The sequence below is a fragment of the Eleutherodactylus coqui genome, chromosome 1, assembly GCF_035609145.1.
Source record: "Eleutherodactylus coqui strain aEleCoq1 chromosome 1, aEleCoq1.hap1, whole genome shotgun sequence".
Classification (NCBI taxonomy): Eukaryota; Metazoa; Chordata; class Amphibia; order Anura; family Eleutherodactylidae; genus Eleutherodactylus; species Eleutherodactylus coqui.
This window is the reverse complement of record NC_089837.1, coordinates 227,167,341-227,186,645: the sequence shown is the minus strand read 5'-3', so window position 1 is coordinate 227,186,645 and position 19,305 is coordinate 227,167,341. Positions and strand designations below refer to the sequence as shown.

At 45.9% G+C, this 19,305-nt stretch overlaps 1 protein-coding gene across 1 annotated transcript in view; it reads right to left on the bottom strand.

Moving 5' to 3' along the window:
- Nucleotides 1-2,314: 2,314 nt before the first annotated feature.
- MAP3K5 (mitogen-activated protein kinase kinase kinase 5) overlaps nt 2,315-19,305 on the bottom strand; it is a 143,652-nt gene continuing 126,661 nt past the window's right edge. The window contains exons 26-30 of the mRNA XM_066606130.1: nt 17,103-17,352; nt 13,395-13,507; nt 12,452-12,564; nt 10,608-10,684; nt 2,315-2,995 (exon numbers count right to left, since the gene is read on the bottom strand). Coding sequence (XP_066462227.1) covers nt 2,932-2,995; nt 10,608-10,684; nt 12,452-12,564; nt 13,395-13,507; nt 17,103-17,352 — 617 coding nt within the window. The 3' untranslated portion in view covers nt 2,315-2,931. The remainder of the gene's footprint in view (nt 2,996-10,607; nt 10,685-12,451; nt 12,565-13,394; nt 13,508-17,102; nt 17,353-19,305) is intronic.

Here is a 19,305-nt window from a genome sequence, read left to right as displayed (position 1 = left end):
TTATAGGTTGTTAGGCTCTTTGGAATATCCTATACATAGGGGTTATATTAATTTCATTTTTTTTTTTACAGAGCTTCATTTTTTTTTAATGTGTTTTACCTTTTATATACGGATTCCAATTGCACAATTTGTACATTTATTTATTGAAGGGAATCTTTTAACCAGATTTATGCTGTCCTATCTGAGCACAAAACTCGAGACCCCGATTACATCTCCATGTTACTTACCTTTTTTCATTCACTACTTAGAAAATCACTGTATTCTGCTCAATGTGATGCTTGTGTAGTTTGCTTAGCGTGACCAATGGGTGCTCTATCTGCCAATGTTGTACATAGAAAGAAAACTGCTAAGTGTAGGAAGAAAGCTCATGAATATTGCAGACCACAACCTTTGCTTGCACTGCTGGACAGAAAGTGGATTTCATAAAAGTACTGAAAGAAAAGAAAAAATGACGTGGCTCTGCAATCCGGGTCTCCGTCACTAGTGTATGCCTTGTTCAGATAGAGCAGCATAACTATGGTGATGAATTCCCTTTAGCAATATGCTGATATACTTCTGCAGTATATTGTGCCTGTACATAGAAATACTATACCCCTAATAAGGATGTTGTAGAGTTGGGACCTTTGCCAGGCCTGAGCAACCTCTATAGTGACACAGGCGGCTTCCTTTCTTGTACAGTGCTGTAGTCCTGTTTGTTTTAATTGTAAAGGCTAACTGCTGATAGTAAAGTATTCTCCAATCCCAGCTATTGCAGCAGAAGCAGGGCAGCATACGGGAGCTGCTGATAAGTCTTTGGCTTTGTGTTCTTTTTTTGTTTCTATGGTAACGAATGTTACATCACATGAAAGCCTTATGTGTCTAATATATGTTTTCAAAATTATGTGTTTGTAGCTTATGGCAACAGTATTCTAGGCATGTGGAAAAACAAATGGGCGGAGTCTAAGGCGATATTCACAGCCAATGAGAGCAGAGGAGTGATAAAAGTCTTGTTTCTGAAGGAAAGTCCACGAAGGATATTCATGGTGATATGTGGCAGACATTGGGGGATCAATGCCCTTCATATTCTACAGTTAAGAACTGGGTTGTCAAATTTAAAACGGGCCACTTCAGCACCAATGATGAGGAATGTCCTGGACGATCGATAGAGGTTGTTGTTCGGAGATCGTTGATGCTGTGCCCAACCTCATACTGGAGAATCGGCCAATTTCAGCTAAAGGAATAGCAGACATCATGGGGATTTCGCGTGAACGTGTTTGTGTCATTATCCATGAACATTTGAACATGAAGAAGCTATCTGCAAAGTGGGTCCCCAAATGTTTGACAACAGATCAGAAAAGCATGCGAGTGAAAACTTCCCAGTCCATATGTCAGCATTTCCGGACTGATAAGAACTTCTTGGATCGACTGGTCACTATGGATGAGACCTGGATTTATTTGTATGACCCTGAAACCAAGGAGCAGTCAAAAGAGTGGAGGCACAGTGGTTCTCCTCGCCCAAAGAAATTCAGGGTGCAAAAATCAGCTACTAAGGTGATGGCGTCTGTGTTCTGGGATAAGGAGGGCGTGCTCCTAGTGGACTACCTTCAAAATGGTTCCACCATCAATGCAAGGTATTACATTGAACTTTTGGACCAATTGAAGGCAGCTCTGAAGGCCAAAAAGCGTGGCAAGCTGTCCAAAGGAATCTTGTTGCTGCAAGACAATGCCTCCGCTCACACTGCACAAGCGCCCACAGCAAAACTAGTGGAGCTAGGCTTCCAGCTGGTGGACCACCCACCTTATTCACCAGATCTCGCTCCCTCCGACTATCATCTGTTTCCAAGCCTGAAGAAACACCTCAAGGGTACCAAATTTCACACCATTTCTGATGCCATGGCTGCTACGGATGACTAGTTTGAGGCACAACCAAAAATCCTTCTTTTTGCAAGGCTTACAGAACTTGGAATACTGATGTACGAAGTGTGTTGACATCAGTGGACAGTATGTGGAATAAATGTAAAGTTTCATCTTCCCCTCTCGTTTCTTTCTGGGTAAAGCCTAAGACTTATCAGCACCCCCTTGTATTACTAACAGCGCTAGTCATATCATCATGAGGTCATGGTACAGCAATGATAGCCTCCCATGGCATACATTTACATGTACATTATGGGGTGGGAACAGATTAAATACTCCCCAATCCTGCAATCCAGTTTGACAATGTCACTTTTTCTATGTATCGTCTTCTCTATATGTGTAGACATTTAGCCTCATTTTTATACACAGCTAATACCCACAATATATTTTACAGGATAGAGCACTCAGTTTTCAGTCTAAGTAAATAAACAAGGTTTGGAAGAGCTTTATTAGTGGGACTAATGTCACAACAGCTTTAGAACAAGCCAACGTTGGTTCAGTGCACATACATATATTGAACTGGTACAGTTTGATATTGTTGAAGTGAGAAACAGATGCACATTAATCCAAAACAAATAACTGCTTCCCTCTTCAGCCAAAACCATGAATAAAAACAGTATATGCAATAATAAAAGAGGGTAAATGTCCCTATGTTAGCATAGAATATGCCCACTTTGCCAGCAGGTGCCAAGTGTGGGAGTCTTTTTTATGATAAGTAAAAAAATAAAAGCCTGGACGTCACATTACTGTGTATACATTATCAGCCACTCACATTTCAAAGAATGGACAAATTAAAGAAAATATTTGCTTCCCTTCATCACCTGCAGTCACAGTAAACAGGAAGAACGGTGTTTAAATATTAAGACTACATTGTCCTGTGTCCCTTCCACAGACCCGTGTATCCTAGAGGTTTCAGTAGGCGGCAGGACAGACTGTATTTGGGATTATGCAAGGATTTCACATTGGTGAACACACACTGGGGTAAAGTGCAGCAGCGTCTCTGGTTTGGGCAACAACTCCAACGGGATGTACTGTATATCAAGAAGACTGCTTTTCTCTGAAGTCCACAATAGCCTTCCAGATCGCACATAAAGTCCCTCCTCTGTGAACACAGACAATCATTATGGAGATCTCAGGAATAGAAAAGGAAAAGAAGAACAAACACATTCACAGAAACTCCAGATGAGGAGAAAAATGTGCATGAACATTGAGATTCATTCCAAAAACATTGGGGCAGATATATGAAACTATCTAAAAGGCAAAAGCTGTCGTTGCCCCCCCAGCAACCAATCACAGCGCAGCTTTTTTGTACCAGATCACAATACAAAATAAAAGCTGCGCTGTGATTAGTTCCTGGGGGCAACTAAGACAGCTTTTACAATTAGTTTCATAACTCTTCCCCAGTTATGCATTTTCAACAAATATATAGACACATATACAACATATGAAAGTTATTATACTTTTAAGTCAATTTTAAGTCCTAACTTCACAGAAGAATTTGGGAATATAGGTTTATAACCACCTTTGGTACTATCAAAAATGGAATGAATCTCAGAGGTTTTTTTTTTTTTAAATCATCAGCGGAGATTATGAGATATCAGAAATAGAGATGAGCGAGCACGCTCAGTAAAGTCAGTTACTCGAGCGAGCATCGCTCTTCTTGAGTAACTGCCTTCTCCTCCGAGCGTGCTCGGGGGGGGGGGGGGGGGGGAGGCGGTGGGCGTAAGAGAGAGAGAGATCTCTCACTCTCCTCCCCGCTCCCCCCCCCCCCCCCCAAGAACGCTCGGACAAGAAGGTAGTTACTCGAGAGCGATGCTCGCTCGAGTAACTGACCTCACCGAGCATGCTCGCTCATCTCTAATGAGAAACCCAAAGCAGAGGTAAGACATTAGCCTGGTGGTGACCCCCTAACATCAATTTAGAGACCGTAAAACTCGTCCGAGCTTGATACTCGTTCGAGTATTAGCGTGTTCGAGATGCTCGTTACTCGTGACGAGTACCACGCGATGTTCGAGTTACTTTCACTTTCATCTCTGAGACGTTAGCGCGCTTTTCTGGCCAATAGAAAGACAGGGAAGGCATTACAACTTCCCCCTGCGACGTTCAAGCCCTATACCACCCCCCTGCAGTGAGTGGCTGGCGAGATCAGGTGTCAACCGAGTATAAAAATCGGCCCCTCCCGCGGCTCGCCACAGATTTGTTCTGACATAGAGGAGGGAAAGTGCTGTTGGTGCCGGAGCTGCTATAGGGAGAGTGTTAGGAGTCTTTTAGGCTTCAAGAACCCAAACGGTCCTTCTTAGGGCCACATCTAACCGTGTGCAGTACTGTATATCGGCTGTGCAGAGCATTGCGCCCTGCAGTAATACTCCAGGGCCAGAAGTGGTGGTTAGGCAGGGACAGAAGACATATATTGTGAGGCAGGGACAGAACACATATATTGTGAGGCAGGGACAGAAGACATATTTATTGAATATAGGCAGTGGGCCTTTGCAAAAACATTTGGGGAAAAAAAATCTATTTGGGCTGCCTGTGACTGTCCTCAGTGTTCTGGGTCTGTGCTGGGTGTAGTAGTCCTCCTAATTCATACGCAGCCAGCTAAGTGTTACAGCAGGCTTGCGCAAAATTATTTCCTGGCGTTCCGTAAGCGAAGTCAGCCTCCAACCACAGGCCAATAAGCGGCACATTTAATTACAGCGTTCTGTTTCTGCACTACTGGTAATACACCATGCTGAGGGGTAGGGGTAGGCCTATAGGACGTGGACGCGGAGGCCCAAGTCAGGGTGTGGGCACAGGCCGAGCCAGTGCGGTGGCCAGGGGTAGAGGCAGGGCCAGACCGAATAATCCACCAACTGTTTCCCAAAGCGCCCCCTCGCGCCATGCCACCCTGCAGAGGTCAAGGTGCTCTACGGTGTGGCAGTTTTTCACAGAGACGCCTGACGACTGACGAACAGTGGTGTGCAACCTTTGCCGTGCCAAGATCAGCTGGGGAGCCACCACCACCAGCATGCGCAGGCATATGATGGCCAAGCAACCCACAAGGTGGGACGAAGGCCGTTCACCGCCTCCGGTTTGCACCACTGCCTCTCCCCCTGTGCCCCAACCTGCCACTGAGATCCAACCCCCCTCTGAGGACACAGGCACTACCGTCTCCTGGCCTGCACCCACACCCTCACCTCTGCTGTCCTCGGCCCCATCCAGCAATGTCTCTCAGCGCAGCGTCCAGACGTCGCTAGCGCCACTGTTTGAGCGCAAGCTCAAGTACGCCGCCACGCACCCGCACGCTCAAGCGTTAAATGTGCACATTGCCAAATTGATCAGCCTGGAGATGCTGCCGTATAGGCTTGTGGAAACGGAGGCTTTCAAAAGCATGATGGCGGCGGTGGCCCCGCGCTACTCGGTTCCCAGTTGCCACTACTTTTCCCGATGTGCCGTCCCAGCCCTGCACGACCACGTCTCCCGCAACATTGTACGCGCCCTCACCAATGCGGTTACTGCCAAGGTCCACTTAACAACAGACACGTGGACAAGCACAGGCGGGCAGGGCCACTATATCTCCCTGACGGCACATTGGGTGAATTTAGTGGAGGCTGGGACAGAGTCAGAGCCTGGGACCGCTCACGTCCTACCCACCCCCCGAATTGCGTGCCCCAGCTCGGTGGTGGTATCTGCGGCGGTGTATGCTTCCTCCACTAAACCACCCTCCTCCTCCTCCTACGCAACCTCTGTCTCGCAATCAAGATGTGTCAGCAGCAGCACGTGGCCAGCAGTCGGTGTCGCGCGGCACGGCAGCACAGCGGTGGGCAAGCGTCAGCAGGCCGTGCTGAAACTACTCAGCTTAGGAGATAAGAGGCACACGGCCCACGAACTGCTGCATGGTCCGACAGAGCAGACCGACCGCTGGCTTGCGCCGCTGAGCCTCCAACCGGGCATGGTCGTGTGTGACAACGGCCGTAATCTGGTGGAGGCTCTGCAGCTCGGCAGCCTCACGCACGTGCCATGCCTGGCCCATGTCTTTAATTTGGTGGTTCAGCGCTTTCTGAAAAGCTACCCACACTTGTCATACCTGCTCGGAAAGGTGCGCCGGTCAGCACACATTTCCGCAACTCCAAGACGGACGCTGCCACCCTGCAACATCGGTTTAATCTGCCAGTGCACCGATTGCTGTGCGACGTGCCCACACGGTGGAACTCTACGCTCCACATGTTGGCCAGGCTCTATGAGCAGCGTAGAGCTATTGTGGAATACCAACTCCAACATGGGCGGCGTAGTGGGAGTCAGCCTCCTCAATTATTTACAGAAGAGTGGGCCTGGTTGGCAGACATCTGCCAGGTCCTTGGAAACTTTGAGGAGTCTACCCAGATGCTGAGTGGGGATGCTGCAATCATTAGCGTCACCATTCCTCTGCTATGCCTCTTGAGAAGTTCCCTGCAAAGCATAAAGGCAGACGCTTTGCACTCGGAAACGGAGACGGGGGAAGACAGTATGTCGCTGGATAGTCAGAGCACCCTCATGTCTATATCTCAGCGCGTTGAGGAGGAGGAGGGGGAGGAGCATGAGGAGGAGGGGGAAGAGACAGCTTGGCCCACTGCTGAGGGTACACATGCTGCTTGCCTGTCATCCTTTCAGTGTGTATGGCCAGAGGAGGAGGAGGGGGAGGGGGAGGAGCATGAGGAGGAGGGGGAAGAGACAGCTTGGCCCACTGCTGAGGGTACACATGCTGCTTGCCTGTCATCCTTTCAGCGTGTATGGCCAGAGGAGGAGGGGGAGGAGCATGAGGAGGAGGGGGAAGAGACAGCTTGGCCCACTGCTGAGGGTACACATGCTGCTTGCCTGTCATCCTTTCAGCATGTATGGCCAGAGGAGGGGGAGGAGCATGAGGAGGAGGGGGAAGAGACAGCTTGGCCCACTGCTGAGGGTACACATGCTGCTTGCCTGTCATCCTTTCAGCGTGTATGGCCAGAGGAGGAGGAGGAGGATCCTGAAAGTGATCTTCCTAGTGAGGACAGCCATGTGTTGTGTACAGGTACCCTGGCACACATGGCTGACTTCATGTTAGGATGCCTTTCTCGTGACCCTCGCGTTACACGCATTCTGGCCACTACGGATTACTGGGTGTACACACTGCTCGACCCACGCTATAAGGAGAACCTTTCCACTCTCATTCCCGAAGAGGAAAAGGGTTCGAGAATGATGCTATACCACAGGGCGCTGGTGGACAAACTGATGGTAAACTTCCCATCCGACAGCGCTAGTGGCCGAAGGCACAGTTCCGAGGGCCAGGTAGCAGGGGAGGCGCGGAGATCAGGCAGCATGTACAGCGCAGGCAGGGGACCATTATCCAAGGCCTTTGCCAGCTTTCTGGCTCCCCAGCAAGACTGTGTCAACGGTCCCCAGTCAAGGCTGAGTTGGCAGGAGAACTGTAAAAGGATGGTGAGGGAGTACGTAGCCGATCGCACGACCGTCCTCGGTGACGCCTCTGCCCCCTACAACTACTGGGTGTCGAAGCTGGACACGTGGCCTGAACTCGCGCTGTATGCCCTGGAGGTGCTTGCTTGTCCTGCGGCTAGCGTCTTGTCAGAGAGTGTGTTTAGTGCAGCTGGGGGAATCATCACGGATAAGCGTACCCACCTGTCAACCGACAGTGCCGACAGGCTTACACTCATCAAGATGAACAAAGCCTGGATTTCCCCAGACTTCTCTTCTTCACCAGCGGACAGCAGCGATACCTAAGCAATACGTAGGCTGCACCCGCGGATGGAAGCATCGTTCTCTATCACCATCGAAAACGGGGACCTTTTGCTTCATCAATCTGTGTATAATATTCCTCCTCCTCCTCCTGCTCCTCCTCCTGAAACCTCACATAATCACGCCGAACGGGCAATTTTTCTTAGGCCCACAAGGCTCAGTCATATAATTTTTGTAAACAATTTTTATACGTTTCAATGCTCATTAAAGCGTTGAAACTTTCACCTCAACCAACTTTTATTTTAACTGGGCTGCCTCCAGGCCTAGTTACCAATTAAGCCACATTAACCAAAGCGATTAATGGGTTTCACCTGCCCTCTTGGTTGGGCATGGGCAATTTTTCTGAGGTACATTAGTACTGTTGGTACACCAATTTTTGGGGGCCCTCGCCTACAGTGTAATCAAATTAATTTTTAGCCCACCTGCATTACAGCTGACGTTACATCAGCTGTGATGGGCACTGCAATGGGATATATTTATGTATGTGGGTTCCAGGGAGCCACCCATGCCGTGGGTGCACACGGAATTCCCATTGCGGAGTTGTACCTGCCTGTGACTATTTATAAAAAAACGCGGTCTGACTGGGGCATGCAGACACCTTGACAGAATGAATAGTGTGTGGCACATAGGTTCCCCATTGCTATGCCCACGTGTGCAGCTCCAGATGGAGGTGGCACACGATTGGATTTCTCATTGCTTCTGTACAGCATTGTGGGTTATCGCCCCGCCCCTTTTAAAGAGGGTCGCTGCCTAGCCGTGCCAACCCTCTGCAGTGTGTGCCTGCAGTTCCTCCTCATGGCAGACGCACTTATAAATAGACATGTGTGGCGTGTCATGAGGGCAGCTGAAGGCTGGGCAGGGACAGTTTGGTGTGCACTGTGGACACTGGGTCGTGCGGGGGTGGGGTGGTTGTTCAGCATGTAACCCAGGAGAAGTGGCAGCGGAGTGTCATGCAGGCAGTGATTGTGCTTTGTTGGAGGTAGTGTGGTGCTTAGCTAAGGTATGCATTGCTAATGAGGGCTTTTCAGAAGTAAAAATTGTTGGGAGGGGGGGGGGGTCCACTCTTGCCGCTATTGTGGCTTAATAGTGGTCCTGGGAACTTGAGATGCAGCCCAACATGTAGCTCCTCGCCTGCCCTATCCGTTGCTGTGTCGTTCCCATCGCTTTCTTGAATTGCCCAGATTTTCACAAATGAAAACCTTAGCGAGCATCGGCGATATACAAAAATGCTCGGGTCGCCCATTGACTTCAATGAGGTTCGTTACTCGAAACGAACCCTCGAGCATCGCGATAATTTCGTCCCGAGTAACGGGCACCCGAGCATTTTGGTGCTCGCTCATCTCTACTCACAATCCTTGTCACTGGGCTAAAATTTACTGTTATGCTCATCCCTTTCTGGTATTCATCTAGGTCCTATTACATCACACCAGGTCTCTGTCTTCTTAACCTGTTCTGGAATTCATTTTAAGTGCAAATTAATCACACCATGTTTGTGCCCTCCCATACGATCATATGTATATGTATTTGTATAAATGAGTCTTTATATCTATTAGCTCTGAGGAAGGACCCGGAGTAGGTTCGAAAGCTCGCTATAATATCATGTATATTGGTTAGCCATTAACCCCTTGAGTGGCACGCCCGGAAAAGTTCCGTGACGAGCTCCACTGCTCATAGCAACATAGCCCGGAAGATTTCCGGGCTATGTATCACTATGGGAGCTGCAGAGCACAATGCCACAAGCTGTGACAGTGTGCTCTGCCTGCACAGACCCACAGAGAACAAAGCAAGGGCTGTGAAAAACCAGCAGAAGATATTGCCACATGTCGGCAACCTCCTGCTTTGTTTACAGGTTGCCATAGAGACCATCGGCTTGTCAGAAGCAAGCCGATGGTCTCTGTGGCAGGGAGAGCTTGGTGCTTGGCTATCAGAGGACAGCTAGGTACCTGCTCTTACAGCAGAGATCAGAGAAAACCTCCGATCTCTGCTGTGTTAACCCTTTACATGCTGCAGTCTATGTGACTGCAGCATGTAAAGGGCTGTCACTGCAGCATGTAAAGGGCTGTCACCATCGGACCCCTGGAATGTGATCAGGGGTCCTGATGGGTCCCTGTGGAAGTCCCCTAAAGGGACAAAAAAAAAAAATAAAAAAATTAAATTAAAAAAAAAAAAAGTAAAAAAATTATTAAAAAAATTAAAAAAAACACTTGTCTCCCTTTACTTTGTAAAAAATCAAAAATACAATCACACATGTGGTATCCATGTGCGTAGTAATGATCCAGAGAAGGAAGTTAATACATTATTTAACCCCTTAATGACATGGCCCCTTTTTTCTTTTTTCCCCATTTCTTTTTTTCCTCCCCCCTGTTTAAAAAATCACAACTTGTCCCGCAAAAAACAAGCCCTTATACGGCCATGTCAATGGAAAAATGAAAAAGTTATGGCTCTTGAGACGCAACTGCAAAACTAGTTGAAATTCAATGATTAGACCATTTTAAAAAACCTGCCCTGGTGGGCACGACAGGGTGGTAGGAAACCTGCCACTCAAGGGGTTAAATGGTATCATATCTACAAGATTACTTGGTTTCTCTTGCTGAGAACAATCACATTTTACTGTGACGCTTCCAGAAAATAAGTGCATAATGAACACTGAGAAATACTTCAGGAATAATGTGTGAGATTTTTGAGGGGAAGCTTGTGACAGGCAAAGCGTTTGACAGTTCATTGTTTTAAAAACAATTTAATGAGCAGGCTATGATTTAATACACAAACTGTCCAATTTACAATGGCCTCATGTTACAACGTTCAATAATGTTAAGCCAAAAAGCAGGTGTTCAATCCCTTTGTACTATATGTGATTATTGTTCTGATTGAAAATGGTTTCCACTACATATATCAGAACAACGTAACCTGTTATACTACTTTCCCAGATACTATAATGCAAACACATGCAATCACGTAGTACAATTTACCTTAGATTCATGGATTTTAAATCATCTCGTGCAACATGCCACAGTATATCCTCCAGTGTATAGTCTTCTGCCAGAAACTTAAAAGTAAACAACATACATTAATGAATAGAGCATATATAAATTATATTCTCACTAATAACTCATTGAGGCAGAGGAGTCTAGAATACTAAATGCCCATCACAGAATAGACGCTTGGACAAACCACCATAAATCACGACACTGGTACCCCTAATCAGGGTCAAGAACAGAGGTCAAGATAAATAGACCCCTGACGACGCCAGACTAATAAATAACAGACAGCAAAGGGAGTGAGGGATCCCAGATTTGTAGTTCCCTCTGAGGTGGTAAATTTAAATACAGGTTGAAAGAGACCCGTTCAAAGAGTGGCGAGCCATGGAAAATCGCCATAAGCCCACTTCAAGCACACCTCTCCCAAACCCCCAAATTTTTTGGGAATAGTTTATCCCCTGTAGAAATTTACCACAGGTCTCTGAGACATAATGGATAAACCGAGATGAAAATTTGGGAAGGTGCAGACAATTGTATCACACACTCACCAATACTGTTAAGGGTACAATAACCCTGATCTACAAATCCACAAAAGTAAAAAAGAATAGTGAGAACAGCAGCCCTGATGGTGAATGTTAGACCTGATAGCCTGTACAGTCATTATAGCCCACAGGGAAATCTATAAAGCTGTGCCTGCAGTTAAAAGCGCCGGCCCCTTCACAGAGGTCGGCGCGGAGACTTCATCTCTGACCTCTGTGTATTTGCAGCTCTGACACCATGCGCCCAGTCATCTGATCGATCGTAATACTGTGCGACAGACCCCAGACGATCAATTACTGATGATCTATCCTGATGACCTATAGTGTGGTACAGAGTGTTAAGGCAGCAGAAATGCAGTCCTAAGCTCTCGTTCATGACCTGAAGGTTGCGGGTTCTATGCCAGCATGATTCAAGTAGCCAGCTCAAAGTTGACTCAGCCTCCCATCCGAGGTTCTTAAAAGGAGTACAAGATGACGGGGAAAGGCAATAACAAACTACCCCACAAAAAGTCTACCAAGAAAACATCACAATGTGACGTCACCCTAGGAGTCAGTCATGACTCTGTGCTTGCACCAGGGAACCTTACCATGGAACCACATTGTGGTACTAGGTGATATATTGCACTATACTTTCTTTTGTATTTTTTTAGGCTTTCTCCTAATAATTCTTCTCTATAAGAACACCATTATACATTTACAGTATCTTGTGAGTGAGAACCAATGTCAATTTAAAGGGGTTGTCCTGCGCCGAAACAGTTTTTTGTTTTTTTTTAAACCCCCCCCCCCTCCCCCCCGTTCGGCGCGACACAACCCCGATGCAGGGGTTAAAAAAACAAACCGGGTAGTACTTACCCGAATCCCGGCGGTCCGGCGTCTTCATACTCACCTGCTGAAGATGGCTGCCGGGATCCTCTCTCTCTATGGACCGCAGGGCTTCTGTGCGGTCCATTGCCGATTCCAGCCTCCTGATTGGCTGGAATCGGCACGTGACGGGGCGGAGCTACACGGAGCCGGCATTCTGCACGAGCGGCCCCATTGAAGACAGCAGAAGACCCGGACTGCGCAAGCGCGGCTAATTTGGCCATTAGAGGCCGAAAATTAGTCAGCACCATGGAGACGAGGATGCCAGCAACGGAGCAGGTAAGTATAAAACTTTTGATAACTTCTGTATGGCTCATAATTAATGCACAATGTACATTACAAAGTGCATTAATATGGCCATGCAGAAGTGTATAGACCCACTTGCTGCCGCGGGACAACCCCTTTAAACAGTGGACAAGGAGAGGTATTACATACCTTGTTTATTGTGTCCTCATCCACTTGATGTTGCTGCAGCCAGTAGATGAGTTCCAGGTCTTCACTGCATGTATTGGGGGTTCTTACATGGGACACTGAAATACCTGGAATAGCTGAACCAAAAATTAACTTGTTAGACAACTTGGGTATAATTTCTGTTGATTGTGCCAGCTAAAATGTCACATTCGTAGTCTGAAAATGTCTATCATCAGAAAGCCACTGCACATGGGAATTTGACACATCCACAGCATCATTTGGGAAAATAACCCCTTCGCAATGGGCCTCTTTTGTGCTTAAGGCCTCGTTCAGACATGCGTGTTTATGTGCGCACATACATGCGCACTAAACTGTGCGTCTATTAGGACCATCGCTCTCCTGTGATGTGTTCACATGTCAGTGTTTTACAGGCATGCAAACGCGCGCACCTGCAAAAATATGACTTACGTGCACCACATAGGTCCGTGTTGCGTGTAAATATTCCCCGCGAGGAGTCCCCTCATTTACTGTCACAGTGTTCAGTGATGATGGTGCACCCCCCCCCCCATCCCGTGAGGAGTAAAGAATCCCCGGCCCCCTTGGAAAAGGCCACACTTTGGCCGAAACGTCGCTACCTGTCTGCATTATTGGTGAATAAAGTTTTTTTCCATCATTTGCACGTACTTATGCTGCCAAGCCTTTTTCTATTTCGCTGTCAGTAGTCAGTCATGGTACTACCTTAAAACGATACGTATATGTTCAGGTTTAAAGCCCATTATTGAGGTCAGTAAAAGGCATATTGGCGGTCACTAAGGGGATAATATTAAACTGGCCAACCCCTCTAAGATTTGACCAATTGATTCTTATATTCCCAATAGAGCCAATCAAATTACGCTCACATACAGACACCAAGTTTTTAACACATCCATATACAGGTTTAAAGAATTTTTCTTTTGCTTTTCCTTACTTATTGGCTGTGAGCGCTGCTGAAGCCGTTTGATCTCATGATCCTTTTCTTCAATAGCCTGATGTAGTAATACTTGAAATTCCTTCTCCTTGTGTAACAGTTCCTCTAAAAGCCTACAAAAGATCATGTAAGACAAAACATTTTAGGATTTCATTAAAAACTAAATCAACGCTTTCACACTGCAGCCCTTTGTCATTTTGTCCTCTCCACTTTCAAAAAAATTAACTTTTTATAAAGTTTCTCGGGTGACAAGGCTCTAGTGCTGGAGCATTTGTTTTTTTGCCAGAGGAGTTGTATTTTTCAATGATGCCATCTTTACTCTGTCACTACAATTATAGTGATACCAAATTTATGTTGCACTACTTAATATAAAGGTACCAATAAAGAAAATGCTTTCTGTTGCCATCTTTTGACTCCCATAACCTTTTTTACTTTTCCATCGATGGGCCAGTGTCAGGGCTTGTTTTTTGCAGGACGCGCTGTACTTTCTATGTGGTACATACAACTTTTTCAGCACTTTTTATTCTATTTTTTCAGCGGCCCAAAAACTCCCCAAAAAACCCAGTGATTTTAGATGTCAGTATTTTTTTCTAATGGCGTTCACTGGAATTTTACGAATGTGGTGCTACTAATTCTTTATATTTTTTGATGTGGCAACTTAGAAAAAAAACGTTTTTTCTATTAGCTTTTGACACTTTAAATTTACTAATAAGTAAAAAGACTATCAATCCTATTTTCACAGTTTTTCCATAGGGAACTTGAATTAGCGATTGCCTGATCACAATATACAGCAACACTTCAGTTTTGCAATACATCATACAATTGCAGGCATTCTGTTAAAGGGGTTGTCTCGCGAAATCAAGTGGGGTTATACACTTCTGTATGGCCATATTAATGCACTTTGTAATATACATCGTGCATTAAATATGAGCCATACAGAAGTTATTCACTTACCTGCTCCGTTGCTGGCGTCCTCGTCGCCATGGTTCTGTCTAATTTCGGTGTCTTGCTTTTTTAGACGCGCTTGCGCTGTGCGGTCTTCTCCCTTCGGCTCTGCTCGGCACCATCGGCGTTTTGGCTCCGCCCCTTGTACGCGTCATCGCGTAGCTCCGCCCCATGACACGTGCCGGTTCCAGCCTCCTGATTGGCTGGAATCGGCACGTGACGGGGGCGGAGCTACGCGATGACGCGTACAAGGGGCGGAGCCAAAACGCCGATGCTTTCGAGACGAGCCGAAGGGAGAAGATCCATCTGCGCAAGCGCATCTAAAAAAGCAAGAAGACACCGAAATTAGACGGAACCATGGAGACGGGAACGCCAGCAACGGAGCAGGTAAGTGAATAACTTCTGTATGGCTCATATTTAATGCACGATGTATATTACAAAGTGCATTAATATGGCCATACAGAAGTGTATAACCCCACTTGATTTCGCGAGACAACCCCTTTAAGCTCTAGCACAAACTTAATAGGAAGACATCCATGGCAGGCCTGGGAGTGTTCACAAGGACACAGCCCGCCATGGTAACTGAATGGCATACCACGTTCTTGTCGTGGAGAGTGCTGTTCAGGTGACAGGGGGAGTTACCTCCCTCTATTGCTCATCTAAAGGGTTAATGGTTGGGATGGCAGTTAACTCCGATTGCAGCCCGGTGTCAGCTGCCAAAGATAACATACATCAGCCGAGTATGGAGCAGATGCCGCTCCTGAGCCCTCTCCATACACCCGACTTACGGTGTACATATATGGTGGTCATCCATAAGAGATTAAAGTAACATATCTTAACCCCTTAACGGCCGCTCATACTTCTTTTGAGGGTGGCCATTAATGGGCTTTATTCTGATGTAATCGCCTTTTTACAGCGGCTACTGGCACAAGTCTCCAGAGTCAGGGAGAGCAGGTGTGTTAAACAGTTGGATACCAGACTATCACCTGCTCAAACAGGAGAAACCTACCATCCCTGCTATTTAAACCTTCACATGCACCGGTCAGTGCGACTGTGGCATGTAAAACACTAGGAGCGGGAAGGGGCTCCCTTTCTCACCAATCAGACCCCCGCAATGTGATTACAGGGTCCCGATGGGTTGCTCTGGTACCCGGAGGCCTGAACATACCCTGCGGGTCTGCCAGCTACCGTATGGTGGACTATGGGGCTCTGCTAAATTCAAGTATAGAAGTGTATTAAAAGAATGAAAAAACACAGTAATATTCAACTCCGCTAGTGGGACGAAAAAAAAAAAAAGTTTAAAAGCATTAGAAAACAAAAGATCTAAAAAATAAAAATCCCGCCTTTCTCCATGTACTATGTAAAAAAAAAATTAACACACAATTTTAACAGCTGCATGAAGCAGACCTACACAGCACCTTTTACAAAAATAAAAAATATGTCAGGGGGTTTTGAATGCAGTGATTTAAAAAAAGGGTTTTTTTGTGTGAAAAAGTTGCAAAAAAACAAAAACCTATATAAATGTGATATTTGTGTAATCGTACTGGCCTGCAGAATTAATTTCACATATCCTGGGAAGCACGGAGAAGAGCTGTCAGTTCTCTGCGGTGAGCCTACCTGAGAGATAGGCTCACCACGGAGAATTGCAGCAAATTGCGGCATGCAGCGATATCACTCCCGCAAGCGGAAAATCGCTATGATTTTCTGCTCGTGGACGCCACGGCTGCACTTTCCATAGCAATGTTAGGGATAGTGTTCACTGTGTTACCTGCAGCCGCATTGTAGCCGCGGGGAACGCAATGAACTATCACCTGTGGACAGGAGCCCTTATACTTAACGGTGAACAACCTTAAAAAAAAAAAAAACATGCCAGAATTGCAGATTTTGTTGATCTTGCCTCCTGAAAAAATGAAACAAAGAGCAATCAAAAAGCTATGTTCCCAAAAATTGGATAAAGAAAGACTAGAGTTCAACCCCCAAAAAACAAGCTCTTACAGAGCTCCGTCAATGAAAAACGAAAATGCTATGGCTCTAGAAATGCAGCAACACAAAGGCAGATGTTTTTTAAAATGTCTGTGTAGAAAAATAAATCATTAAAAAAAACAAACAAAAAACTGTATTCCAAAATCATGCTGACCAAACAATAATGTTATCATATTGTTTATTTTGCGCACTGAACGCTGTAGAAATGAGCTCCAAAAAAAAAAAGATTTTGTTCCCCCAGATCTCCATTAGAAGAAGAAGAAAAAAAAAAGTAATTAAAAAGTTATGCAGTACATTATATGTACCATTAGAAATAAAACATGTCCCATAAAAAAGAAACTCTGATATGGCTATGTCGATGGAAAAATTAAAAAGGCTCTTGGAATGCGACAAGGAAAAATTTGTTGCTCATTAAGGGGTTAAAGGACTTGTTTGTAGTCCACATATATCATGTCTAAGAAAATGAATATTTTTACAATTTGTCAAAAGGTCCCAACTTTCCAGGATTAATAACATTGCACAAAATAGAAATTTTAAAGTGTATATGAAAGTGTAGAAGTTTTCCCGAGAGTTAAAAGAAAATCTTAGAGTGGAAGTAAAAATACTTCTCAGGATAGGTCATCAATAGTTGATTGGCCGGGGTTCTGCCGCTCGGAACCCAGACCGATTAGCTGAGGGCGGGTGGCTACGCCGCAAATACACAGAGGTCGGATTGGGACCCCTTTAAATTACTGCTCCCAAATTAGGAGTGCTACATTGCTTTTAAGACAGTTCGCTTACCTGTTGGACTCCATTTTTAATCTCTCCAGTTGCATACTAAGTGTTCGGTGAGCATTCTGAAAGTCATGGGAGACAGTGGAACTAAGAGTGCTTACTCCGGAGGTGTGCACATTATCCTCAGTCACCGCACTAGGCACCTCGCTGGCCTGTTGAGTAGGGTGTAGGTGTACATTAGGGTCTTCCTCCACCTCAAGATCATCTTGGTCTGCTGGGTCACTTTCTGAAGTGATACTAAAATGTGGCCGCAGTTCTAGAGAGTCAAAGACAGATGATTGTACACTGCAGCTAATCATGCTGTAAATGTCAGAAAGTTTCATAATGGCGAAGTCATGAAAAAGGTAGTCATCTTCTCATAGTGGCATTGAAAACTTCCCAGCAGTGGTAAGTCTAGATGGTGAAACATATGAAGTCTTCCAACAGCCTTTATACCTTATTGTAAGTTGTTTTTTTTTTTCTTTTTGCAATGTAGCCTCCACCCAATTAATCAAAAATAGCTATGAGAACCGGCCTAGGTCTATTGCAGGGTCTCCACATTTAAGGAAAACGGAGAACTAAAATTATCCATAATGATGCTCCATTTAGGAGTGAAATTTGCCTTCTGACCCATTTGTAGTGACATCAATTCCCTGACTATATAGTGCAAGCACATTTCGGAGCCAAAATATTTTTTTTTTTTGTGGCGGGGATTGTGGAAATACATATTAACCTGTAAGAAATGTGAATTAAAAGGGGTTGTCTAGTGAAGTAAAAAAATCGGTGCAATGTTTTAGTAGTCAGTATAGCTGTAATTTACCAATGACCCGTTATTTAGCCTAGAGGTTCCTACCTGCGTGTCACATGACCTGAGGAACTCATTGTGACCAGATGTTCTGTCTGCCGACCATGTGATCTTCTCCCCTCAGACAGAACGTGACAGCTGCCTGCCCCTTTCTATAGCCTATGTGCACTGTATACCTCAGCTGTAGAAAGGAGCAGACTGCTGTCAGATTCCATTTGAGGAGCAGCACAAGCAGAGGAAAAGATCAAATGATCGTCAGATGGGACATTGTCACAACAATAGCCGCCACGCTCTCCAGGTCATAGAACGCTAGAGGCAACAGAGGTCAGCACCTCTGGTCAAAAAGTTTAATTGGCAAGTTCTTTGTATACAGACCACTACTGCCCCATAATTCTATTTGACCAGACAAGCTCTTTAATGTTTAATATGGTAGTTCCTCTAAACTCAAACTAATCACTGCCCCAAAATGGTTGAATCCATCAAATGCATTAGTTTTGAAACTTTGCTCGCTAATATACATATAGGCCGCCTGCACATGGGTGGGTCAGACCCCATATTCCTACAGCGGAGTTCGACCCGGTGCCCGGCCGGTGCCCCCAGCTTACCTCTTACCATCATCTTCTCCTCTGCTGCTGATGTGCCGGCCGACACGCAGGCGCAGTACAGAGGACACCGCGCCATCGCTATGGCAATGATGCGGCTTCCGCGACCATTCTGCAATGATGATTGCAGAATGGCTGCGGGACGAGTCAGCTTCCATTGACTTTAATAGAAGCCGGCTGTGCGTAGGCCGCATAAAATCGCAGCATTGCGCGATTTCTACCCCACGAGCGGAAAATCACAATTGATTTCCGCTTGCGGGCAGGAAATCGTGCACTCTCATAGCATGCTATGGGCTGGATTTGCTGCAGAATCCGGAGGCGAAATCCTGCTCCGAATTTCACAATGCAAATCCACCTGTGTGCAGGAGGTCATAAAGTGTAAGATTCAAGTTAAAAGTCTGTTGCAGATTTAAGGAAGGTGTTACGTATCACAAACACTTATGTAGACTGTGTCTTCTCTGGCTAGGAAGTAGTAGTAACATCTTCCCTGCTCTTACTGTAAATAAGCCCTCCCCCTGTTTACATGGATAGGCAAATGTATATATTAGTTACATACATACTGAAATGCCACTACAACAATAAACCCTAAACATTTACGCAGGCCTACAAAAGTCGGCAGAGCGGGCATGTAACAAAGTGGCATACCATGATAGATATTTAGTAGAGATGAGCGAACGTACTCGGTAAGGGCGATTTCGCAATCGAGCACCGCGATTTTCGAGTACTTCACTACTCGGGTGAAAAGTACTCGGGTGTGCTGTGGGGCGGGGGGAGCCCTCTCTCTCTCCCTAACCCCCCCATTCCCCGCTGCAACCCCCCGCTC